Source organism: Scyliorhinus canicula, chromosome 18 (genome assembly GCF_902713615.1).
Source record: "Scyliorhinus canicula chromosome 18, sScyCan1.1, whole genome shotgun sequence".
Lineage (NCBI taxonomy): Eukaryota > Metazoa > Chordata > Chondrichthyes > Carcharhiniformes > Scyliorhinidae > Scyliorhinus > Scyliorhinus canicula.
The window spans coordinates 44,361,196-44,387,986 of NC_052163.1; the positions used below are offsets into that span (position 1 = coordinate 44,361,196).

At 43.1% G+C, this 26,791-nt stretch overlaps 1 protein-coding gene across 2 annotated transcripts; it reads left to right on the top strand.

Moving 5' to 3' along the window:
* Positions 1 to 3,526: 3,526 nt before the first annotated feature.
* Positions 3,527 to 22,951, top strand: pmp22b (peripheral myelin protein 22b). 2 transcript variants are annotated; one of them, XM_038776897.1, is made up of 5 exons: positions 3,527 to 3,695; positions 5,293 to 5,395; positions 5,938 to 6,031; positions 10,986 to 11,126; positions 19,750 to 19,967. In XM_038776897.1, the coding sequence occupies exons 2-5, from the start codon at positions 5,318 to 5,320 to the stop codon at positions 19,914 to 19,916; spliced, it is 480 nt and encodes a 159-aa protein (XP_038632825.1). In that variant the 5' UTR covers positions 3,527 to 3,695; positions 5,293 to 5,317; the 3' UTR covers positions 19,917 to 19,967. The 2 variants fall into 2 exon arrangements, with proteins under 2 accessions (XP_038632825.1, XP_038632826.1); XM_038776898.1 differs by having other exon boundaries at positions 3,531 to 3,816; positions 19,750 to 22,951.
* Positions 22,952 to 26,791: the final 3,840 nt, after the last annotated feature.

Genomic DNA, 26,791 nt, shown 5'->3' on the forward strand with positions numbered 1-26,791 from the left:
AATTGGAGCTAATCTGACAGTGTCAGAGAAACTTGCACCTCATTATGTCTGAAGACATGCAAACATCCCCTGTGGGCTGCAGAGACCAAACTCATAGGGAATTATACCAAGGCTATCTGCATTTCAGAGCCCAAGCTGGCCAATCGGAGTCATACATCTGCCAGGGCAAAACGCCCTGCACCCTTCCTTTCAAATTGTTATTGGCTGGAACATTAACAATCTCAAGAACCCAGACAAAGAGATGTAAAAGCCAAAGTGGAGAGTTGAAACTGAGATGTCATGAGCCCTACCGCATAGCTGGTGGAACCTGGAATATTTCCCTGTGGAACTGCAAAACTCAATCTGTCATATTTCTATCTACCGGGCAGCGGCACAGAAAAGGGCCCTATCCAGGTTTGAATGTCCAGCACCATTTGCACTGTTTTGACCAGAACTTCTGAACCATTGCCTGCAAGATTGATTCAGCTCTGTGTGCCTATTCCATCGTGGAAGTCAACTCTCCTCGAAAAGGCAATTATCCAGCTTCTGTTCAGCCTGCCGACCTCAGTGAGAGTACACCATCGCACTTTGATTCTGGACTCGATACACAGAAAACAATCATTCTTTTTTCAGAGGTCTTTTCCCTGTAAATCTTTCTTTATCTTTCCATCTTTTACTGTAATTGTGCTCAAGGGGCTAAGTTACGGCCCTTCTCTCAGCTTTAAGTATAAATAAACTGAGTTCATCCTATCTAGAGTTTGCTGTGGGGTTATTAGTAGAAATTGGATTTCCCCAAAACCAAAGGGGTTGGGAAATCATGCCACTATTTTTAAAGGAGGAAATTAAACTTAAAACACCTTTCTGTTTACGGGTGGGTGGTGAAAAGAGGCTGTTTAAATTAACCCTCTTCTCCCACCGTCTGTAATAATGTTACAGAGGTGATATAGGTGGGTCTTGGTGTGGGAGCAGATATGGGGTTGGATTCTCCGCCCCGCCATGCAACATTTCTGTTTTACCCTGCCGGTGGGATGCCCCGTTATGCTGGCTGGTCAATGGGGCTTCCCATTGTGGGGCAGTCCCACGCTGTCAGGAAACCCCTGGGCTGCAGGCAAAATGGAGCATCCCGCCAGCGGAGATTCCAGCCCATGGCCTTCGAAGCTCAGCTCAGGGTCAAATAGGCTGGGAATGGTCAGGTCCAGCCTCAAACAGTAGCCAAGGATGGGGATGGGCTTTCCCAATATTTAATTGGAGGAAATCTTTGCTCATGCAATACTGCATGTCATATAAGCAACATGACAGCTTGACAGAGATATTGGTGAGACAGAGCTAAGTTATTAGCCTCCATGTTTTGAAGAACTTAAATATCCAATAAGATGAACTGAGGGAAGCTATTTTTGGGGTTTTGGCCTCGCCTATGCTGCAGGCAGGGATGAAGGCAGTTCCTTGTCTTTGTCTTGTTGATAGGCCGGAGGCGGGTTCTGCTTCGGTCGGGTTCTCCTACACCACCCAGTGCCTCGACCAGGTTGAGAGATCTAATGAAATTCCTATGCCGAGAAAAGATCAAGTACACCATTATAGGGTTGGTAGAAGGGTTCTAATTGAGATGGCAACTGTTCATTTCCGTTTTCAGAGAGCTCGTCACCATCAGTTGTTCGGGTGGGGGGGGGGGGGGGGGGGGGTGATAGCCTATGGTTAGTTTTTATAAAAAAAAAATTTGGAGTACCCAATTCATTTTATCCAATTAAGGGGCAATTTAGTGTGGCCAATCCACCTATCCTGCACATCTTTGGGTTGTGGGGGCGAGACCCACGCAAACACGGGGAAAATGTGCAAACTCCACACTGACAGTGACCCAGAGCCGGGATCGAAGCTGGGACCTTGGCGCTGTGAGGCAGCAGTGCGTGGCCAATGCACCTAACCTGCACGGTAGCGCACGTGGCTAGCACTGTGGCTTCACAGCGCCAAGGTCCCCGGTTCGATTCCCCACTGGGTCACTGTCTGTGCGGAGTCTGCATGTTCTCCCCATGTCTGCATGGGTTTCCTCCGGGTGCTCCGGTTTCCTCCCACAGTCCAAAGACGTGCAGATTAGGTCAATTGGCTAAATGCTAAATTGCCCTCAGTGTACAAAAGTTTAGGAGGGGTTATTGGATTATGGGGATAGGGTGGAAGTGAGGGCTTAAGTAGGTCGGTGCAGACTCGATGGACTGAATAGCCTCCTTCTGCACTGTATGTTCTAACCAGTGCTCCACCTTGCTGCCCCAGGATATGGTTAGTTAGAAGGGGGTGGGATTGGGTTAATTTTTTGAAGGTGATATTTATGTGCTGTACTTGTATATATTTGTTGGTTCGTGTGGATTTATTTTATAATAATGAAAAATTATTTTCATTTTATTAAAAAAAAATAAACTGAGGGACAAATTAAAGGGGTCGCCCCTTAAAGAGATAATACGCGAAGCTGCATATACCAATTTAAACCATTTCACTACATGGGTGGTCGTAGCAAATGACTTTCAAGACACATGGGCCAAGTTGGCCAGGATTCCATATCAGCCCGTGAACAGCATAACGACGCTACAGATCGTGAGCAATGCCATGGAAGATGAGTCAGTGCTCATTGTGCTTGCGTTTATACAAAACCTTACCACGATCCCAGATGAGACAATTGAACCACAACCCTGTCCCAGTTACTGTGCTGGGAAAAGGGAGTTCCCAATGACTGACTCACACATCTCATTCAGTTGGTTGACCAGCAGGATTTCCTTCGGTGTCCTCAGCTTCTGTTTCTCTCTGTATCTATAAAGAATGTGCAGAAAGGGAAGAGAGGGCGAGAAGTCGCCTCTAGAAGAAGTGAGTCACTTGAATTCCACACAGCGCCTGGCGGGCGAGCTGATTCACCGCAGATGAATGTGTCCCTCTGACCAGGGAGGCAGGAACTGAGTGAGGTCCTCATGGTAACCGAGATGTTGTGTAGAAAATCGATAACCAACCACCACCCCAACAATCCCCAGACATTAGACGACAATTGAATCATTCCCGCATGACTTTTTAAAACCACCCGTTTCACTGTAGCATCTGCAAGTTTATTTTTTAACCCATTGACTGCCGAATAGTTTCTCTCCTTTTGCAAGAAAAAAATCCCACCCGGCTGGTAAAACTATGAAAATGAGAGTCATGAATAGACGTGGACAATCCTAATTTAAGGAGGCTAGCGTGCAATTCCTCAGATCCCAGTGAAAAGCAGTTGCAAAACCACAGTGTGTATGTGTGTGTGCAGTGCTCCAGTCCAAACAGGGGAAAACTGCAGTAAATGTGTCGGAGACGAGTGTAAAATGTTGCTGTGGGAGGAGGGGGGGGGGGGGGGACAGCAACTCTGCAAAAAAAAACCTCTCCCCCCTCCACCATCACCAGTCTGGCTGCTGCCTGTCTCCTCTCACTGGAGATTAGCTCAGGATTGAGGGTGACTGATGACCTCTAATGGCCTTGCCCCGGCCGTGCTTCACCCTCCCAAACACTGGCTGCCAAGAACTGACAGCAGCCACACCCCGGGCGCCGTGCGTAACGAGGGCGTTGGTCTCTCTCTCTCTCTCTACTAAAGGGGCCACTTTATAACTTCAAATTTCTTCGACGGGATTTTGCCGTTAACGTCAAGCTCTCTCTCTGTGTGCCTCACTCTCTCTCTCTCTCTCAGATCGACTCTTAAGGATATCTCTCCAAGAGTAAGTTGGATCTCAGCTTTTCTTCCTTTTTTTTGTTCAAACCGACTGAAGGATCTGCTTTCAAATACAATTTAATTTGTTGAACTTCCTGAGGGTGTGCAGGAGGACAACTTTGCCAAAAGTAAGTCTGAACCGAGCTACGTTTTAACATTGGCGGCGGGGGGTGGAGAGGGGGGTCGCCCAGAGGCCCAAGAAACTTCTTCAAAAGTACTTTTTGATCGACCACGCGCCTCAAAAATGTTGGGGGAGGCAGAAAAGTTCGAGGGAGCCTCAGGGTTTAATTTTAGGTGCGAAGCTTTGAATAGTCCATGCTGCAGAGACAGCTCTGAGAGACTGCACCAACTGGCTGCTCACAAGATCCATGTTTGCTTTTATATATATATAAAAAAATAAATAGTCGTATTGACTAATATTCTTGTGTCCCCCCCCCCCCTCCGTTCCCCGAACAGATATGAATAGATTACTGTCTCAGTTAGAGTGCAGCGGCCCCACGAGCGGAATCTGAAACAGCTGTCCAGATGTTGCTGTTTTAGTTTAGCTGCAGACCGTAATTTAATTTGTATCATTTTGACGAGTTGCTTCATTTTCACGAGTGGATGATTTATTTGAAGGTGGCCAGTGATTGGGGTGAGGGAGCGGGGGGGGGGGGGGGGGGGGTGGGTCAATGTTTCTGTTCAGTCTCGACTCTCTCTAACTGGTCAAATTGTCCCCGTCTGTTTTAATCGGCACCAAATGTTTAGGTGTGAAGAGTTGAATGGTGTCTTTGTGGAGAGCGGGCTGGCTTCGGGACTGGGGGAGGGGGGAGAACACAGCTCCTGCAAACTGAATTCGTGCTGAAACCACTGTCTCCGAATGGACTCAGACCCCACCCGCTTGCAGAGGAGTCCATCCGTGGTTAATTTAATAACTAAACATCCTGCGCTTGCTTTAATTCGTTCAAATCGACTTTGTTTTTTAAAAAATCGCTGTCTCAAGTGCAATATATGTTAGAAAACGAGGACTTGCAATTTCAGTGTGCAAAATGCAAAACTGCAAATGTTGGTCTTCAAAATATTTTTGAGCCTTTAAAGATATTTGTGGTACCTGGTGTAAAAACAGTACCAGACAGTAAAAGGCGGGCACTCCCAACATTTAAATGCATATAAATAAAGAGACATCCCACATCATTGTTTTTTTTTAAACAGTGCTGTCTTTTTTTGTTAAACACTCTCAGTGCTCAGCATCTTGTTTGGGGTGGGTTTACTGCATGCCTGGGCAAAATCAAACGATCGCGATTTACTGACAGCATTATCGCAGTGGCAAGAAAATGTATGTACAAAAATGAAACAGTCCCAGGTAGCGCTGCCTGCTCCCGGGGTAACGGTACTGCCCTTGGTGTCGGCCAGAGGCTCCCTCTGCCGGGGATTGTCTCGCTGCTTGTCAATGTTGCGGACACGCCCTGAGTTTTTAATAAGATCACTGCAGTGGAGAAAAAAAGCGTCAGAGATCGTCGCGCCTCTTTCTAAGCAGTTCACAGGCAACTTACCTCCTCTCTCTCGCTTCCCCCTGTCACACTCCCCCCCCCCCCCCCCCCCCCTCTTTTTGTTTTCAAATTTAGTTTCCCAACTTGAAAAACCTTCAAAATGATCGTATTGTTGGCGGGTATCATTGTGCTGCATCTGGCAGTCCTGGTGTTGCTGCTCATCTCAACAGTTGTTAATGTAAGTACTGTCCAAGCAAAATAAAAACCTCTGGGCTCAAACGGACAGGGGAGGGGGGGGGGGGGGGGGGAACAAAACAAACGCGTTGTTTTTCCGAGGGCCTTCGATGAGAAAACAATTCCTACCGACCCAAGGTCAGATTGGACTGTCTTTCAATCTCCCAATGTATGTTCTTTTTCTTTAAATAAGCTGAAAGTTTACTCACATTGTGTGCTGTGCATTCATTTCAGCGGATTGATGTGCACAAGTTTACTCATAAGTGCCACCCATAAAAGAGTATTGTATTTTTTAAATACCTGGATTGCTTGTTTTAAATGAATGGGCTACTATTTTAATTTTAAAGTAAATTTTTTCAAGCAATCCTTTTTGTGTTTGCGGAAGAAAAATGCGATTTTAAGTTCGATGGGGTTTCCGGATGTTGATTCCAGGGTCATTTTAAAATGAAGCGTAAATGGGACCCTATTTTTTTTTCATTGAACTGAGGGGAATTTAATCTTCTGCTGACAATCTGTTTAATCCTTGTTTGTCTTTCCCTTTTGTAGTCTTGGTGGTACTTCAATGATTCTCATAGTATAGACATCTGGCAGAATTGTACATGGATTGACTTTTGGGATTGCAAATCATATACCACTGACGGTGAGTGCTTTTCCCCATCTTTCACCCAGCTTGTTTGAGTGGAATGACCGGTCTTTATTTGAACATGATCACACCATAGATCATTTCCATTGAGAATTTGCAGATACAGTGAGGTGCTCCATCTACTCCAGTCATGATTGTGCTCTCTGAGTCAGGAGTGTTTTTTTCACAACTTGCTTAAACATCTCCTGTTTTTTCGTGAAGTAGATGAATATGGGCGAGGTCCTTTGAGCCTGTGAAGCCTGGGGGCACCTAGTGGACAAGCTGCAAAAGTGCACTGGAATGGGCCAGGGTTGATTCTTGGCAACGCCTCAATGCTGCAGAGTCAGCACTTTGCAGCAAGCGACTGGGCTGGGATCAGCCATCAATTGCGCAACGTAGGCAGAAATTCCACATTCATTCAAGTCCACTCAGATTGAATTAATTTTTTTTCTAAAACATTGCCTTTGTTATTTAACCTTGGCTATTTAATACAATGTTACTGAGTATGGTAAATGCCAGAAGCAGCTCAAATCTAAATCAGGTTAAATATTTATCCATCAGTTAAAATGGCGCAGTCAATTATATGGATTAAAAATCTTGCACCCAGTGACTTTTTAATATAAACAATTTTGGAAAGTTGTGACATGCAAATAGAGTTCACATTACAGGGATAAAACAAAAGTGTTAGTGGGATTTAATTCCTGAAACAAGGGAGAATACAAAAACATTACAATAACAGATCTAAATTTACGATATTTCATTATGAAGGTTTGAGATAAAAATTATATGGCACTCCTCAAATAAAATCAGAATGTCCCCCCGATGTCCTTGTCACTATCTCTTCCTCATTACTAAAACACATTGGTGAGATTCTTTGGCCTCCCTGCCGGGGTGTGTTTCCTGGTGGTCCGCCATTGGTCAGCGGTGGGATCGTCTGGTCCCGCCGCTGTCAATGGGAATTCCCGTTGAATCCACCCATGCTGCCAGGAAATCCACGGCGGCGGTGTGCCGGATCTTCCAGTCTGGAAGATCCCATCAGCATGAACAGCTGGAATATCTTGGCTATTGTCTCATGCACCCAAAATGGCTGCCAAAATGTCCTTCATTACAATAGTGACTGCACTTCGCAAGACACTTCATTATTTGCAAATTTAAACCATTTTATTTCCTTTCAATATCATTGACCGTTTCAGGGGGAAAAAAGTTAAATCCCTTGAACCTGATTTCAAATCCAATTTATTAGATTATGGATCAGTTATACTTCGTGCAATCACCATCAGGGCTGTAGATATCCAATTACAAAGTAAGTTTGCAGTTAGCTTTTCTGTTTGTGGTAAATATAATGGTAATGCTATTTCACTTTTATGTTGAATATTGTTTTGAGAGAATGTTAAATTGGGTGCAATTATATCACGACCACATGATCTGAAATTAAACTGTGAAAATTCAAATAATTTGTGTTCCAAAAGTAACAGTGACCGGTTTGTTTTCTTTTGAGTATCAAGTCAAAAATACCCCCAATTTCTTTCTCCCAATACCGGCAAAGAATTTAGCTATAATGCCTTATCCTGCTTCTATTCATTTCACAAGAGATAGCAGATTTTCTAAGCTGAAAAGGCAGTCTGGATCAGAGTTGAAAACAAAAATAGGATTTCAACAAATTTCATGATGATTCCCCCCCCCATATTCCTGTGCAAGCTCAGGCACGTGCTGTAACTTAATTATAGACTAGAGTGAGGCAGCTCATCGTAATGTAGTCTCAAAAATGAATGTATCAATGTTTTTAGATTCAGAGCTAGAAGAATCTAGCACAGAATGACCAATCTGTATGGAAAATAGGTTGAGCAGATTGAAATGGGAATGAATACTTTCTTGACTAATGCAGTTGGCAAAAAATAGATTGGTACTGATTTATGGAAAAGCACAGTAAATAAACAGTGGTGAACTTGGGATTTTGGAGCACCCCTGGTTGAAATATTAGTGATAGTTTAGAGAAATGGCTTCCTGCTGAATTGTTGCTATCCGTTAAGGGCCGGCAGTCCTCGAATGGATCTCTTGGTTGGAGAGCCAGAGGTTAACAGTCTAATCATCAAAATTTGAAACCAATGCAAAAGAGAGAGCTTTTCAGTTGGGGTAACTTGAACTGCCCTGTCTAAAATGCTGGTTGAAGGTGGATGAATAAGCAGATTAAAGTTAAATTTTCCTCCTTGCAAGCTGTTTAATCAGATTCCCCAAGATGCCAATGCTTAAGCTCACTGCTACATCCATCATTCCAGACCAAGGACCTGGCACGTAGCTGGCCTTGCAGTGCACCATTGTCAGAATAATTTTCGAGCATACAACTTACAGCTTTAATTTCAATTTTTATTTTAAAAAAAGAAGAAAATGAGGGTTTCAATCTGGTTTTAAAGTGCACTATGGCCTTTAGAAATATAATTGAACACTGGTGAGAGCTCAATACACAGTGTAGGAAAGTGTTAATAGAAAGGGGAGGAACTGAAGCAAATTAAAATTGATTAAGTAATGCCTCAGCATTAAAAGACGTTAGATAGTACAGCCAGCTTCGAGGAGATTTACATATCGATGCAAATATTCTGCTGCAAGCAAATCTTCACACAGATACTCATCCCTGCAGTTTTGCTTATAACTTATTATTAAGTGTGACTTGCTGCCAGGCATCAGGATTCCATTGCCTGCCTACTATTCGTATGGATAATTGAAGTCTTACATGCTGGGCTGCAAGGGTAGGTGGGAGGTACTGTGACTGTGCCAGCCATTGTAGGGGGTAGACTGGCACCATTGGGGGTGGATGTGGGACTCTGCTGTGACCTTTAAAGAAGAGAAGCTTTTGTACAACTTTGAAATTGTAATAGCCTATCTAAATAAGGGGGAGAAATTTCAAGCACTGGAAATATGAAACGGAAATTGCCGGTTTAAACACAGTAACTTCATCCGTGTCTGAAGAGGAGAAAATAATGCTTTGTTTGGAAAGTCATTAGAATTTAAAACATTTAACGTGCCTTCTCTGTCAAACACTGATAGACCTCCCTCATATATCCGATATTTTGTGTTTGTACTTTTTCTATATCATTGCTCACCACACACACAGATCATGCTTTTAACATGTAATGACCATGCTTCCACCTAGACAAAAATGTTGCTGATTTGTCCTGGTAGCAATCCGTTGATAACCACTGGCCTTTACTGGGACCTTCTTACAAATTAGTACAAAACCTCGCAGTGTAGGATAAGGATGGGTTTAATAGCAGAAAGTGAAATATGTAAAACTCGTGTGAAGTCTGTTTTATATTGTACAAACATTTCACTGGCATTTAATTTCTGATGGCTGAAAAAAGCCAATCATAGGATAATATACAATGATTAAAAGATTACTTTTTATTGTGCTTCCAGCAGTCAACGGTGCACAGTAGGACTGCTAGTAGGACTAGTATATGTAAATATTTTTAGCTTCTAGTTAACTTAATTAATGATCTGGGGCAAATATTTCTGCCTCCAGCCCCCTCAGCGCCAGCCAACTACCAGCTTTTAGCCCACTGGTACCACTGTTGCATCCAGAATTCAAAGACAGCAGGTCAAGTGATCTGAGCACATGATCTAGGCTGGCACGTGAGTGCAGAGAATGCAATAGTGTCGAAGGTGCTGTCTTTTCGATGTAATGTTACACTGGGGTCATGTCTGCCCATTCAGATGGATACAAAGGATTTCATGAGGTCATTTGGAGTAGAGCACAGAAGGTCTCCTTGCCAATATTTATCCCTCAATTAGATTATCTGGTTATTTATCTCATTGCTGCTTCTAGAATATTACTATCTGCAAATTGGATGTCACATTAGCTTATATTACAGTACCTGCTTCAAAAATACTTCCTTGCCTGTGAGATGTTTGTGAGGCTGGGGGGGAGGGAGGGGGGGGGGGGGGAAGGTGTGGAACGCAACAAGCTTCTGAATAGGGAAATGAGATAGGAGGCTAGCAACCAGATAGGGGGCGGGATTCTCTGTCCCGCTGCACCCGGTTTCTGGTGCGGTGGCCCTCACGGGCAATGGGATTCCCGTCGCGGTAGCCGGCCAATGAAGGTTCCCATTACAGGTACCCCCACACTGTCGGGAAAACGCTGACGTTGAAATGTAGGATCCCGTCGATGCAGAATCCAGCCCAATATGTTTCCAACTGGCTCAAGGCAGAGCTTTGACTCCCAAGGAAAAGCCCCCTATGAGGTAATGCAAAAAGAGCAGTGATCCAGGATTTTCCTTGACATTTGCACCTGGAAACTTGGATCAGGAAAATTTGTCCTATATTTGTTCACGTTTCGGGCAGCACGGTAACATTGTGGATGGCACAATTGCTTCACAGCTCCAGGGTCCAAGGTTCGATTCCGGCTTGGGTCACTGTCTGCGGAGTCTGCACATCCTCCCCCGTGTGTGCATGGGTTTCCTCCGGGTGCTCCGGTTTCCTCCCACAGTCCAAAGATGTGCCGGTTAGGTGGATTGGCCACGTTAAATTGCCCTTAGTGCCCAAAATTGTCCTTGGTGTTGGGTGGGGTTGCTGGGTTATGGGGATAGGGTGGAGGTGTGGGCCTTGGGTAGGGTGCTCTTTCCAAGAGCCGGTGCAGACTCAATGGGCCGAATGGCCTCCTTCTGCACTGTAAATTCTATGATAAGCTGTAGCCTGGACAAAGCATTGCAAGTTGACTCCGGCATGCAACCTAAATTGTCCACTTTAACATATAATCCGATTCAAAAACCCAATAAATAGCAATTGTCAGTGATGCCGGTGATATGCCCCGTATGGTATCAGTGTATGTGACACCAATTCTGGATCTTACTTTTTAAACATGATTCAGTTTATTACTGCAACTTGAGTGTTATTTATCCTTCTGGTTTAACTGTAAGAAATGAATTTAGATGCTGTTGCATTGCAATTAACTGTTTTTAATTTTGGACTGTATTTTCAGAATGGCTACAAGCTGTTCAGGCTATGATGATCCTGTCCATCATCTTCAGCTTCTTGTCGGTGATTTTGTTCTTCTGCCAGTTGTTCACACTCCAGAAAGGTGGTCGGTTTTACATCACTGGAATCTTTCAGCTACTTGCAGGTAAATTAAAAAATCGACTATGATGTTTTCACAATGTCTGCGTAAGAATGGTGAATCATTGAAGCTTCTACTTCTTTTCAGTTGTGGTGTATAAATCATTTGTTCAACTGAATTGGTGGTCTTTGTGACTGAGAGGCTGGATTCCAGAATTGTCGATTGTGTGGACTGACGTGCATAATCCACACTTAGCACTCAAAATATGTTGATCTTATTTTCCTTTACTTCTCTTCTACTTCAGTTTCTGTTTCCTGTCAGTTTACTTTGGCTGAGGTAATGGGATGGTTTGGGTGGTGGATGTATTGACAAATGCGGCCATGGCACTGTGATGTGATGAGACTCTAGGAAGTCCCCTTCAACGTTGGTGCAGTGGAATTGGTTTTAGTAGATATTTTCTTCTTTGTCAACAAGAAGGCTTTTCTTGAGCAAGAAGTAGCTGTCATTACAGTTTTTCAAGTTTCTGTCTCCTCACGATGCATCTGTAGCCAAATTGAGTTAGAGTGGAACTTTCCAGGAACAGATCAATATAATGGAAGAGAAAAGAGCAACTGGTCCATTGATGTCTGTCCTGTACCATCACAATATAACTGGGCATCATGATTCCTGTGTCGCCACTCACCGGCACCCATGTCATTTCCTGTGAGAGGCATAAAGCTTCATCTGATCGAGGGGAAAATGTCTTGGAAATTCTTCAACTTTAAACGATGATCAAAACCAGTTGTGAGAGACAGCTGTGAATATGAGATGCGCTATCTAATAACCACCTCTAACATCTTGGATGCTAGGATATTGGCCAGAGCCAGGAATTTGTTCACCATTTCTGAATGCTTGCAGCTGACCTGCGTTACCTCCACCTTGCTCCTGAGGTTGCCGCTCGGTGTGAAGAACATCTTCCTGATATCTCATTGGGTTTTCAGCTTACTGATCTTGCATACACATCCCCTGCTTTCTAAATTCTATAGCATCTCCAAATGGATGCAGTCCAGTCCTCGTTTGAACACAACCAGAACAAAGCAACCCTTCTTAGATTGCATTTGATTGACACAAAAACAATAATAACTTTTCTCTTGGATATTTTTCCATTGTTTCACTTTTGAGTTTCTGATAAAAATAGAATAGAAATGAGAGGTTTGGCCCAGTCATGTGTTGTAGCCTGCCCCTGGGGGTATGTCAGATGGCAAGTTAATTTAGTTTTGACATAAAACTGTGCCATTTCCAATTTTTTTAAGATAGGAAGTGGGTCTGACAACTTTTCATTGGTGAATATTATTTTCTTTCCATTTTGAGTATTTCTATGAACTTTAAATTTTAAATCAACCATTTTCCTACTGTTGTACCATCTTGAAATAGCATGTAGATTGACAGCTAGGTTGCAGAGAACAGTGAAGCCAAATAGTGCTGTAGTTATAAAAAAACTTAGGCCCCAGAATGACCCATTCTGGATAGAACGGAAGCTGGTTTCTCTAGTCTTATGTTTCAGTCAGTATGTAGAGGATGTATTGAAACTCCGTTATACTTTGGAATGACCAGAACCTGGCCAGTTTATGCAAAATTAGCACTTGATGATCCTTCTGTGTTGCAGATGTGTGTGAGCGTATATATGTGGGAGTAATATCCGCTATTGATGCGCCAATTGCTAGCCACGTAATTGAAGAAACATTCCTGAATATAATTCGGTGTTTTGTTTTTCACGATAAACTGAGAAATACTGCAAAGAAATTCAAGTTTGCAGCTCCGGATTTATGAATATAAGACGGCATTTAATGATGTTGAGAATGTGCCATGAGCGGAATTCCTACTCCTTTTATTTGAAGTCTGGCATGTGAGACTTTAAAGGTTTTAATTGTCAATTATATTAGGTCAATATGAATGTTACAGTAAAAATGGAAATTGAACCAATTGACATACATGAAGAACTAAGTCAGATATTTCAGATGTTATAAACCTAGAATGAAATTAAATTCGCTTATTGTCACGAGTAGGCTTCAATGAAGTTACTGTGAAAAGCCCCTAGTCGCCACATTCCGGTGCCTGTCCGGGGAGGCTGGTACGGGAATCCAACCGTGCTGCTGGCCTGCTTGGTCTGCTTTAAAAGCCAGCGATTTAGCCTTAGATAGGCTCACTCTGCATAATCATGTCCACAAATTTATTAATACTTGCATCTAAATATCTGTTTATAATTAGAGCTGATCTTGCTAGATGGGAAAAGGTCATTCAAGTGGACGGGGTGCTGCCCAGGGGAATTAGACCCCGTCCTATTTGTATGCGTTCCTGCGATACATATGTTTGAGCACAGATATATATGGCTGTCTGTTTATTACTGAACCGTCTGTTTATTACTGAACTAGTGAAAATGAGGTCCCTGGGTCTGGGAGAAATATTAAGCCAAGTATGGGAACAGTTACTTTCTGAAATTCTCCAGCCTGTTGTGCTGGTTATGTGCCAACGCTATGAAAGGAATAACAGCAAACGGGATTATTATTTAAACGATAAAATATTAAAGCATGCTGCTGTGCAGAGAGACCTGGGTGTGCTAGAGCATGAGTCACAGAAAGTTGGTTTACAGGTGCAACAGGTGATTAAGAAGGCAAATGGAATTTTGTCCTTCATTGCAAGAGGGATGGAGTTTAAGACTAGGGAGGTTATGCTGCAATTGTATAAGGTGTTAGTGAGGCCACACCTGGAGTATTGTGTTCAGTTTTGGTCACCTTACTTGAGAAAGGACGTACTGGCACTGGAGGGTGTGCAGAGGAGATTCACTAGGTTAATCCTAGAGCTGAAGGGGTTGGATTACGAGGAGAGGTTGAGTAGACTGGGACTGTACTCGTTGGAATTTAGAAGGATGAGGGCGGATCTTATAGAAACATGTAAAATTATGAAGGGAATAGATAGGATAGATGCGGGCAGGTTGTTTCCACTGGCGGGTGAAAGCAGAACTAGGGGGCATAGCCTCAAAATAAGGGGATGTAGATTTAGGACTGAGTTTAGGAGGAACTTCTTCACCCAAAGGGTTGTGAATCTATGGAATTCCTTGCCCAGTGAAGCAGTTGAGGCTCCTTCATTAAATGTTTTTAAGGTAAAAATAGATAGTTTTTTGAAGAATAAAGGGATTAAGGGTTATGGTGTCCGGGCCGGAAAGTGGAGCTGAGTCCACAAAAGATCAGCCATGATCTCATTGAATGGTGGAGCAGGATCGAGGGGCCAGATGGCCTACTCCTGCTCCTAGTTCTTGTGTTCTTATGAAAGGTGTATTATCCTGCTCTGGGGCAAAGGAATTATTATCAAAGATTGCCAAGCAAACATAAAAACTGACAAATGAGATTTGTTGAGCTATGGTTTATTGCCGTTAAACCACCAATTAACCAAGGATGATGCGAGGAATAAATCAACTAACTTCTGAAGCTAGGTCAAGAGACATTAAAAATAAAAGTCTATAAGGCAAAAAAAAATTAATGCCAAGTGTGGTGACCAGGAACCAAACAGCAAAATGGATGAAGATCTGGCTTGTGAAGGCTCTTAAAAAAGGAAGCCAGAACCAGAGACATGACAAATGAAATGCAGTTGAAGATATGGAGAAAGCAAGCCTCCAAACAAAATTCAAGATCAGATTGTGGGAAATTCAAACTAATACCGCACACGAAAATTTGATGGATGAAGATCCAACTTATGAACCACGCTTTTAGTGCAGAAATCTTCTGACAGGAGGATTTTAAAAACCATTGCTACAATTTCAAAACCGAATGTCACTCAATCAGAATGGTTAAGAAGTCCTGGTGACATTGGGTTACTTGGCTATCAAAATGGTTCAACCCACCTATTACTAGTCCTATCCATTTACTTCGACCAACTTTTTTTATGATGCTGTTCATCATTGTTTGAAATATATGATTACAGATAGCTGCTGATTTCTGAAATAGCAACATTTTTTTTCCCAATGGAATATCTTTATATGCAAAAGTGGCAAAACCATGGATTCCTTAATTACAACTTGTGTTAATTAAGGGGGGGGGGGGGGGAGGGCGGGCGGTCTGACTGAATGAATCGTCAGTTTCAATGTTAGGTTGACTTTAAAAACTCAATTTTGTCAACTCTTTTCTTCAAAATCATGGCTTGATCTTGTGAAACTTTGACATTGTTCCATTCTACTGGATTTTTAGCTTCCCCTCGGTACCTTGCGCACTATTTTGCAGACATGAGCAAACTTCGGATAGTTGAACATATATATATATTTTTTTAGAACAGTACAGCACAGAACAGGCCCTTCGGCCCTCAATGTTGTGCCGAGCAATGATCACCCTACTTAAACCCACGTAACCCGTATACCCGTAACCCAACAATCCCCCCATTAACCTTACACTACGGGCAATTTAGCATGGCCAATCCACCTAACCCGCACATCTTTTAGACTGTGGGAGGAAACCGGAGCACCCGGAGGAAACCCACGCACACACGGGGAGGACGTGCAGACTCCACACAGACAGTGACCCAGCCGGGAATCGAACCTGGGACCCTGGAGCTGTGAAGCATTGATGCTAACCACCATGCTACCGTGATGCTATCTTTTCACATCAATGGTTTGTGTAATGCCCTTCACTGTGGTAGGAGATTCTCTGGTCTTCTGTAACATTTTGGAAACCTGACCATTTTATTCATGTAGGTATTGTACTATGGCTCCTGCTTTCATTAGTAACAACCACCCAGAATTATAGTAACTAAATCATATGAATCCGAACTGCAAAGCAAACTATAGTGCCCAAAAGTACAGCAAACAATCTCTTGAAAGTTGAAATGTGCAACCAAGTTGCTACAACAAGAATTTATTTTAACATGCTGTGGTATTGAACTATTACAACAATGTGATTATGTTTGGCCATTGAAATGAAAAACAGGTTAATTATTTTCACTGGGAGGCTGAATGCAGTCAGACTCCATCAGTAGCTTTTGTTGTGGCTTCTGCTGTGAACAATACAAAGACACTCTTGGTGGGTGAAACCTGGTTTGGTTAGCTTAAATTAGTTCAATCACATCTGGACTTGTAACAAGATGTTCAGTGCTTTTGTAAAAGGAATCCCTTTATGTCCGAAGCTTTATAGCACAACAGACTGACATAGAAACGTGCCCTTGCTTGCAACACAATATAGCTTCAGCTTCCTGTTGTGTACACTTTGTACATAACAACATCAACATACACTTCAATAACTCCCATTGTAAAATGACTCAACGCACATCACAAGTGCATTATTAAACATCATTTGACGTTAGCAGCACAAAAAGGAATTTCTAGGTCACATTTCTAGGGCAGCATGGTAGCATGGTGGTTAGCATCAATGCTTCACAGCTCCAGGGTCCCAGGTTCGATTCCTGGCTGGGTCACTGTCTGTGTGGAGTCTGCACGTCCTCCCTGTGTGTGCGTGGGTTTCCTCCGGGTGCTCCGGTTTCCTCCCACAGTCCAAAGATGTGCGGGTTAGGTGGATTGGCTAGGCTAAATTGCCCATAGTGTCCTAAAAAATAAGGTTAATGGGGGTTGTTGGGTTACTGGTCTAGGGTGGATACGTGGGCTTGAGTAGGGTGATCATTGCTCGGCACAACATCGAGGGCCGAAGGGCCTGTTCTGTGCTGTACTGTTCTAATTCTAATTATGAACCGGAATAGAATTTTAACTCCAATAATTATTTTATTTTTATAATCTAATTTGCCCTCCACCAATTGCCTGGCAGCTTCATAGTCATTCATTGTATGTGTAGTATTTCATGAAGGCCCACCTTCTCAACCTTGCCCCTTGCCTGAGATATGGTGATCCTCAGGTTAAATCACCACCAGTCAGCTCTCCCCCTCAAATGGGAAAGCGGCCTGTGGTCGCCTGGGACTATGGGAACTTTACCTTTGGGACATATGAGAGAAGCAGCAAAGTGTTAGATCCTTTTTATCTTTCTCACTCAGGAAGAAATACCCAATACAATAATTAAATGATTTTTTTTTTGCAAGGATGTCCCTAATATGAATTTCCATTTAAAACTGTCGTGCTTGTTGAGTGGCTAGCACTGCTGCCTCTCTGCGCCAAGGACCCGGATTCAATCCCAGCCCCGGGCCACTGTCCATGTGGAGTTTGTACATTCTCCCCGTGTCTGCGTGGGCCAGGGTAGGTGGCTTGGCAATGCTAAATTGCCCCTCAATTGGAAAAAAAAACTTGTGCTTAATTGCTGTATTTTAAGATTAAGACTGACCACTAAATTAGATTTAAGTTTAATGCCATTTCATTTTCTATTAGTTAATACCCCACCCCAGTCCATTTAGTAGCATAGAAATTGGTTTCAGTCGTCTTTAAGACGCCAGGGGCGCGATTCTCCGCTCCCGGGAAAAATCGTGAAGGCCGTCGTGAACTCGGCCGAGTTTCACGGCGGCCTCAGAGCCTGCTCCTCTCACCGAATTCACCCCCACCCGGGGGGGGCTAGGAGCGGTGCTCCGTTATTCTCGGCCGCCGGGCCTTGACGCTTGCGTCAAGGCGGCGCGCCTAGAATGACACGATGGCGCCTATGTGACGTCAGCTGTGCATGCGCAGGTTGGCCGGCTCCAACCCACGCATGCGCGGCTAACGTCACGACGGCTGACAGCTCGAACCCGCGCATGCGCGGTGGCCGTCTTTCCCCTCAGCCGCCCCGCAAGACGTGGCGGCTTGATCTTGTGGGGCGGCGGAGGGGAAATAGTGCGTCCGATTGAGACGCTGGCCCGACGATCGGTGGGCACCAATCGCGGGCCTGTCTCCTCCCGAGCACAGTCGTGGTGCTCATTCCCGACAGGCCCCCTACAAGCCCCAAAACGGGCATCTCACGGCGATTTCACGACGGCAGCAACCAGGTGTGGTTGCCGCCGTCGTGAAATAGTCGCGAACGGCAGGCCGCTCAGCCCATCCGGGTCGGAGAATCGCCGGTCGCCGTGAAAAATGGCGAGCGGCGATTCTTCCAAGCGGGGGGTGGGAGAATCACGGGGGGCGCCAGGGGGTTGTGAAATTAGTCGGGGGGCCCTCCCGCGATTCTCCCACCCGGCGTGGGGATCGGAGAATCGCGCCCCAGAAGTTGAATTACATTAAATGCCTCATTAATTGATGGCTAGAACCCTCTAAGGACCCACTGGGGATCTACATGGTGAAGTTGCCTTTCTGTGGGAGAACAGGTATTGTAGTCGGGTATGTTATTTTTTAAAATTTAGAATACCCAATTCTTTTTTTTCCAATTAAGGGCCAATTTAGTGTGGCCAATTCACCTACACTTCACTAGGGAAGTTTTAGCCAACTGAGAATGCGTACCCGTAAACTTTGAAGTTTAACTTTATGATACGATTTGGTTGATTGAATCAGGGACTGGGCTAAAACAACTATACCCAGAACTTTGTATGCACTGCAACTACCTTTGACAATCATCACTGATTTAGTTGTGACTCATCATTCACAGAGTTGTACTTGGAAGATTCTGATACACCAGACTTTAGTTTACTAAGTCTCCGTTAACTATTGCTTTAGGTTCTGACTCTGAAAGCAGTTTTCACAAGAATGGTTACTTGGAGAATTTTTCAGGAAACTATTGTAAATTTACAAAATATTTGCAAAGAAAGAACTTAGCTGGAAGGAACATTTGTTCTTGAACTCTGTAAGGCTGGTAATAAAACACATATATCTCAGGTTTCTATGAAATTGGTTTCCTCTATTTATGGGATAAAGAATTTGGGAGGAGACTTTCTTCAAGGGACACAGCACTAAATGGGAGTATTTTGCTATATTTAAACTGAATGTCATTTCCAGCTGTGTTGGCCCCTAATTTACAATACTAGCTGGAAGGAGTCAGGTTGCAGCCAGGCTGGGAAACCTGCTCCTGCATGAGTCACATGTATTCACAAAATTTTCATGTTAAGATGTTGGTAAGTTATGTAAAGTAATGCTGAAAAAGGTGCTGTTTGATGCTGCACATTGAAGTGTGATATAACCCCTTCCAAAGAACCTCTGACTGCTTTGCATTCGGGGAGTCAGTTTAGGCTTACACTGCAGTATCAGCAAAGTGGACTCCATGGGGCGGGAAGGAATTTTTAAAATCTAAATTGCCATTGAGGAAATTGAGTAGATTGGCTGCAAGGTTAGCTTTACACATGACCCAAGTTTACTATTTTTATTGAAGTCAATAGAGAATAACATTGGGTAAGTAGTAAACTAGGTGTTCTACCTGATCCTGCATTAGATAATAGGTTTAGCACACTGGGCTAAATCGCTGGCTTTTAAGGCAGGCCAGCAGCACGGTTCAATTCCCGTACCAGCCTCCCCGAACAGGCGCCGGAATATGGCGACTAGTGGCTTTTCACAGTAACTTCATTGAAGCCTACTTGTGACATTTCATTTTCATTTCATTTTCATTTCATTGTTCCAACTGAGTCAGAGTCCAACAGCTTTTCCTCTTTATCTACAAGCCCAAAGTAATTCAGCCCAGGACCTCCCATCAGGATGCTGCATAGTTTTCCAGGACTGGCATACTAATATGTGCGTGCATTGTGTTATCAAACCTGTGTTGTCTTAATCTCCGGGTGCAATAGCTTTATGAAATAAATTTGATCTAAAAAAAACAACTTTTGTTTTGCTTTGCAGGCATTTGTGTGATGTGTGGAGCAGCAATATACACAGTACAGTACCCACATATTCATAGTGAGCAGTACGCTGGCAGCTATGGATTTGCCTACATTTTGGCATGGATTGCTTTCCCTCTGGCCTTGTGCAGTGGAATCATCTACGTCATTCTAAGAAAGCGTGAATGAGGTGCCAGAGGTTACGACAATCCAGATGATGCCATCTTAGAGGAATAAAAGAAACATTACTGTTTTAATTTGAAGATGTATATAGTATCTATGGTTTAAAACCTATTTATAACACTTTTTACACATATGTACATAGTATGTTTGCTTTTTTTTGACTGAAACCCTGTTTTGCGAGCTAATTAAAAGTGCCTACAGAACATTCATTTTTAACAGTTTATTAAAAAAATACAATTTTTTGCTGAAGCCAAATTCTGCAACAAAACTTTATTTTGAATAGAATATGTTAACCAAAGCGCATGTATAAATTATAGCTAGTAAGCTGTTTTAAAAAAAAAGTGGCGCAGCTTGTACAAATAAATTGCTAATAGCTGATAAGTTTGAATAGTTTACTCATGTAGATATAAAACATTTACAATTTCAATGGTGCTATGTACTTACCATTCCTTGTAATGATAACCTATAGCGATCTCACTGAAGAGTTACTATTTGCAAGAAGGTAAAATAAATGCTTTAGTTTTACAGGATTTACTTTGTCTAAATATTTCTGTATGGAAGGAGATTTGCTTTAGCATTGATATGGAGGTTTGGAAGTTAATATAAGCTAGGGACGATAGTGTTAGGATGGGTGTGAGGGGTGACTTGAATGCCCAGAATTAGACACTGTCCAACACAATGAGGCTATACACGTGCTTTCCTTCTCAATTTGTAGTCCAGTTCTGTGCTGGTGGCCGCTACTCTTGTCCCTGATTTTGGGGTCTCTCTTTTTTCACACTTGTTCTTTCCTCCTCATTGGTAAAATGAGGCATAACCTCGACTTTCTTCCTGGGCTGCCATTTCTAACTTTGGGAAGGCGTAATGCCTCAAAAGTGCAGCTGTAGGCAGTCACTGTTTGTCTGGAGTCTGGAGGGCTCCCCTGTTGCCAACAATGTGGACAGCACGAAGCACTGACAGCACCCCCATCAGTTTTGTTTCCCCGGTTGAAGGGGTGGGCAGTGGACAGCAGCAAATCACAGTATGTTGGGTGCAGTATACATATCACCACCACACTCCGCTAGTCCCAAGCTGCAGAAACCAAACCCGTGTTCCAGAACCAATTCCCCATGTTCTTTTCTTCACTTCCCGAATGCTAGGGCGTTGTCAGACTGCATTTTCAATGTTATTCGGTTTCATTAACTTGTCCTATTGGTGGAGGTGTCAGAAAACTAGTATTGATAGGCTTTGTTTTGACTGTTGAAAGCATGCTATAAATTGTAATTGAAGACCTTAGTGTGCCCTACTAAATATAAATGTAATGTTCAGAACTAACGCTATCCACACTTTGCTGGGAGTATAACATAAATGCTAATGTTCCATTATATTGACAGCGTTCTGCTACTGAGCAGGTATGCAAACATGAAAGGGGACCACACACAAAAAAAGTAATCAAAATAAAGAAAAGAATTCAATGAAAATGTTTTCTGAATACAAACAGGTAACAATGCATTTTTGGTTCATAAGTAACCTTTCTCATTATTTTGTAAAGAGGAGTAACATTCTACCATGCTGTAGTAACGATTAAACAACAAACCGCATTAATAGTCTAAATATATCTGTAGTGCCCATTGCATGAGCATCTTCCATAACTGCGGCCTCAGAAACGAGATTTAAATTTTCAATGTGTTCAGAAGCTGGGCATTGGCATCCCTGGTTTGTGCACTTGGAAACCAACTTTTTCTGTGAAGCTGGCTTACATTTTATTGATTTTTTTTGTGTGTGTGTCTCTTTTAACAGAGCTATTGTTTCATATTTTCACAATTGTTCTGTGACGTTGACAAAATTAACGCACAGGATCTCAATATTTTGTCAGTGGTGTGAAATGATCAGTGGACGCTTCAACAAGCTTGAAATAAAATAGTATGTGTGCTTCGTTGAGATTGCTGAGATTCTCAGCCATGCGGTGATGCATGAACTTTGCTGCTTTTAAGGCTGCAGACCCTTTCTGATGTGGCAATGGTTATTACTTACGAATGACATAGCTGGTACCTTTAGAAGAGAAACTAATGCATTGTCCTGTTTAAAATGAAGTATGCGAAATGGTTTGCAAGGAAACCAATTTTCACAACGGGGTAGGTGCCTCATCATTCAATGTCTTTTAAAGCTACCCGGGCCTTTTTACAGCCAACAAGGCCCATCTTTCTCAGACAGACACCAGCTGCACGGGTTCCAGATGTCACGACATCAGCAACTCGCTGAATACACTGTCACTGACTGGACAAAGGTGGTTACAATGCAACACCTAGCTGCGGGATGGTGGAAAAGTTGAAAACACAAATACTGTTTTCAAACTGCTTTCTCCCCCGCCCCCGTTAGTAGCTGTGTCAAAGCAACATTTAAAAAGTTAAAACTGGAAGTTTAGTTAACTTGAGTAATACACTCAATATGGCTTGAGTTCTACTCCAAATAGATCGAGTGTAACTAAGGAAGTCCTAGTGAAAATGGCTGAATGTTATCCCGGGTGGCCAAGTTTTACTTCAAATGATTGAGTGTTGTTTGTTTCCAAGAGATCATTTGTGGGCCCCACTGCAGCTTTAAGCAGGATATTTATTACTTTACTGCACCAGGAGTAAAATTATACTGGCTAGTGTGGTTCACAGCCACTATCCGATGCCAAAGTTAACCACTGTTGTGAAGGAGTTGTGGAATAAACAAAATCTGGCACTATGCAAAGAAGAAAATGATGTACTTATGGCTATATAGCCCTTTGATCTAATATGAAACACGTAGGTTACTAAATTTATTATCCCTTTGATGAAATCTGTTCTTGTTTACATAGTACAGTATAATGAAGTATGATATAGTTCTTGTCCCATTTGCACAGACCTCTCCTGCAGATTTCTTTGTGTAACTGCCATCCAATGAGGTCTGCAGAAAGGTTGGTGGGGGGATTTGTGTTTGATGTGCTAACAGAAAATGCCTTATTGCGTATAAGTACAGTCAGATGTGTTTGATGTACTTGAATAATGATGAAAATAAATAATACTGGCTTATCTGTGCAACAAATGGTCCTTTGTTACTATGTTACCAACTTGTACCAAGTGTTCGCAGCTTTTTAAAGGATTCTTGTCCTTCAGCTAGAAGACAAAATGGTGAAGCTCCGGGATGGTACCTGAGTTTCTGCTGTTTCTGCTTTACAGGCACCCTGCACGACGAGCGCTTCTAAACTGGGCGGCAGTAATCGCTTCATCCATGCATGGTGTAGTGGAGCGTTCTTTGTCACCATACACCTGAGATAAGATTGTATTTTCTCAACTGAAGTACAAGTCTCAGCAACAAGCAGGGTTACACTTGCCCTGTGTGCAGTTTTGGTCTCCTTATCTAAGAAAGGATATAATCGCCATAGAGGGAGAATGCTGCCAAGGTTCACCAGACGTGATTTCTGCATGGCAGGATTGTATGAGGAAAAATTGGGTTGACTAGGCCTGTATTCATAGGAACTTAGAATGAAAGGGAATCTAATTGAAACATAAAATTCTTCCAGGGCTGGAGAGACCGGATCCAGAAATGTTGTTTCCTCTGGAGGGCCTAGAGCAAGTGGTCACAGTCTCAGGTTACTGGTTAGACCTGAGTTGAGGAGAAACATCACTGAGAGGGTGGTGAACCTATGGAATTCTCTACCACAGAAGGCTGTGAAGGCCAAATCGCTGAGTGTATTTAAGAAATAAATAGATTTCTAGACACTAAAGGTATCAAGGGGTATGGGGCGAGAGTGGGAGTATGGTGTTCAGACAGGGGAATCAGCCATGATATTAAATGACGGAGCAGGCTCAAAGGCCTGCTCCTAGTTCTATGAAGTGACGAGGAAGAGCCTAACCTCCAACTGGAATCAAAGCACAAAACTAAACTCAACCACCATGGTTAAAAATAATTCACTTGTTCTAGTGCTTGACATTTGCGTGATGATACTGAGCTGTATTTTCAACCTTGGATTCTGCATGCTCAGTTATAGCTATGTAACCGTGGCTCCGAATCACTGCGTGATTAACCACAGCTGCTATAAGTTTCATCGTTATCCTCCACGCTTTTGGATGTTCTGTCATCACTTTATACAAGGTGCATGATGCATTCCCTCGAGTCCACAAACTCAATAGTTTCTGCAGAAATAAGCAATTGCTTCTGGAGCATTACCACATGGGAGCGGGGGCTGTAAGAAGTTAGCATGTCCAAGAACATGTGGACAAAATGATTTGCACACAGCTGCATGTATTCCCTCTTGCACGCTGAAATCCACCTCATCGTCTTGCAACCAATCATCTTGCTTTAAATGTTCAACATTAGACTGACCTGAAAGTCTAACCAATTGCATGTTTCCGGCACTTCAAATGTCTGCATAATTTCATCCATGTGTGTGAAATGTATATTATTCACACTTAAAAAGAAACTGGCACAGACACATGTGGGGGCTATTGCTTTAATGAGACCTTCCTGCAGGAAGAACATCTGGTGAATTATACACTTTGAATGATTTTCATCATCTACATGTAAAGATTTTAAGAGGAACGGGTCCCTTAAGCCCATTTTCTATTTACTAATCCAAATCTGATTGAACAACAAGGCTAGTTGCTAGTTGCAGTTTCACAGATCTCAGAAGTATGACAAATGCATTTTTTCATTTTACTCTTCTTTGGTATGAATGAAACATGTTTGTGTTTGGGAACATTTTCTCAGAGCCAGTAAAAGTAAACTTGTTGAGTAATTGATCCTTCCCTTACTGGCAGTCCATAAGAACATAAGACGTAGGAGCAGAAGTAATCCATTCGGTCCATCAAGACTGCTCTGCCATTCAATGAGATCATGACTGATAGAACATAGAACAGTACAGCACAGAACAGGCCCTTCGGCCCTCGATGTTGTGCCGAGCAATGATCACCCTACTCAAACCCACGTATCCACCCTATACCTGTAACCCAACAACCCCCCCCTTAACCTTACTTTTTAGGACACTACGGGCAATTTAGCATGGCCAATCCACCTAACCCGCACATCTTTGGACTGTGGGAGGAAACCGGAGCACCCGGAGGAAACCCACGCACACACGGGGAGGACGTGCAGACTCCACACAGACAGTGACCCAGCCGGGAATCGAACCTGGGACCCTGGAGCTGTGAAGCATTTATGCTAACCACCATGCTACCGTGCTGCCCCCCAATCTGATAGATTTTCTCGGTTCAGCCATACTCTACCTTTCGTTAGTTTCTATTTTTCGACATTCATGCAAACCTTTTTCCTCAGAACTTACCTTTTAAGGTCACTTTTGAGCAACATGCTGAGAGATCAAGTACATGAAAGAAGTATTATTGAAGGAGGAATGTCACAGTTGCAATCAAGGGTTCAGTCGCCAATTTACAACCCACTCAAGCTTTCTTTCTGGTTTTTTGTGTAGTCAATAAGACTAACCATTCACAGATGCGGATTGTTTCTCTCACACTTGATTCACCATGTTGTGTATTTGATCAGAACTGGAAAGCATTAAGCATCTGTCCAACATTAAGAATCATTTCAGTTCTTATTTCAGACTAGCAACCTTGATTTTCTGTGGTCCTGCTGGGGGGATCTGGGTTGGTAGAAATGCACGCTGGCAGTAAACTGATTTTCCAGCTCCCGCCACATTGACCCCCTTGCCGCCATTAAGCTGGAAATTTCCACCCAATATGTTTTAGTCTCGCTGGCTGAAGTGCTTACCATCGCTTCTGGAATTTTCTGTAGGAAGTCATGGCAGTCACTAAACAGGGTAACATTAGGATTGTGCAACTGGTGCTACTCAAGACCCTGAGGAAGTTCAGCTATAAATTTAACCATTTGACTTTTATCAATGTAGATTTTTTACAAGACAAACACCCTTCTGCCATTCAAGGCACCTTCTTAATTAGGGTTGGCCATGTTCATTGCAAAGAAATGATAGATTGACTGCTTAAGCAAGGCAAGATGTGAGTCATCAGTCAGCAGGAGAGGATTTTAATTAAAAGGGACAGAACCATCAATTACGCTTCTCAGCACTGTAACATTTAGAACTTTTATAAAAATTGGACCACCTCTGATGCTTCCTACAAGGAGCCAGCTTGAGCTTCACTGCTGCAGTCCACTGTGACAGGTAGCAACCACCGACATCCCTAAAACGGTCTCCCGGCAGAGATGCAAACATTGCTGTGAGCAATCACCCGAGGAAATGTGTTGCAGTTCATGGGGCAAAACCAACCCTGCTACCTTTCTGTGGAAAATCCTAGTGACAGCGTTCTTAGCCTGGACTTCAGTCAGTGTGAATTATCATTTCAGTTTCATGTGACCGGTTTTATTTCATGTGAAATCAGATTTTATTTGAATTGTGCCGTATAAGATCAACAAATATAAGTGTGAGTACCAAGCCAAAATGGCGAACCATGGCGCCGACCGAGTACTTGCACTCGCACCACTGGGTTTCACGGTTGTAGTTTGAGTCCGATTCTAGAGACCAGAACACAAAATCTAGGTTGGCACTCTGGGGCAATATTGAGGAAGTGCTGCATTGTCCAACATGCTGTCTTCTGGAGGAGATGTTAAACTGAGGCCACATTTATTCTCTCAGATGGAGATTAAAGACACAATGCAGAGAAGAGCAAGAGAATTCCTGCTGGTGTCAAGCCCAGTATTTGCACATCATCCGAGGTCACTAAAATATATTGGGCGGAATTTTCTGGTTAAATGGGAAGCGAGGGGGGTCAATGTGGCAGAAGCAGGAAAACCCATTGCCGGCCAGCATGAAATGATGGGGGGGAATGTGTGCTAATCCCATCATGGTGGATCACCATTCCCGCTAGAGGCTAGAGGCTGGCATGAGATGATTTTGCAACCTGTTCATGGGG

What these genes read in the sequence shown, in the direction of transcription:
- pmp22b (XM_038776897.1), top strand. Translation starts at nt 5,318, where the DNA reads ATGATCGTATTGTTGGCGGGTATCATTGTGCTGCATCTGGCAGTCCTG. An exon ending in TCATCTCAACAGTTGTTAAT is followed by an intron (nt 5,396 to 5,937) that starts GTAAGTACTGTC and finishes TCCCTTTTGTAG; the next exon opens with TCTTGGTGGTACTTCAATGA. An exon ending in CAAATCATATACCACTGACG is followed by an intron (nt 6,032 to 10,985) that starts GTGAGTGCTTTT and finishes CTGTATTTTCAG; the next exon opens with AATGGCTACAAGCTGTTCAG.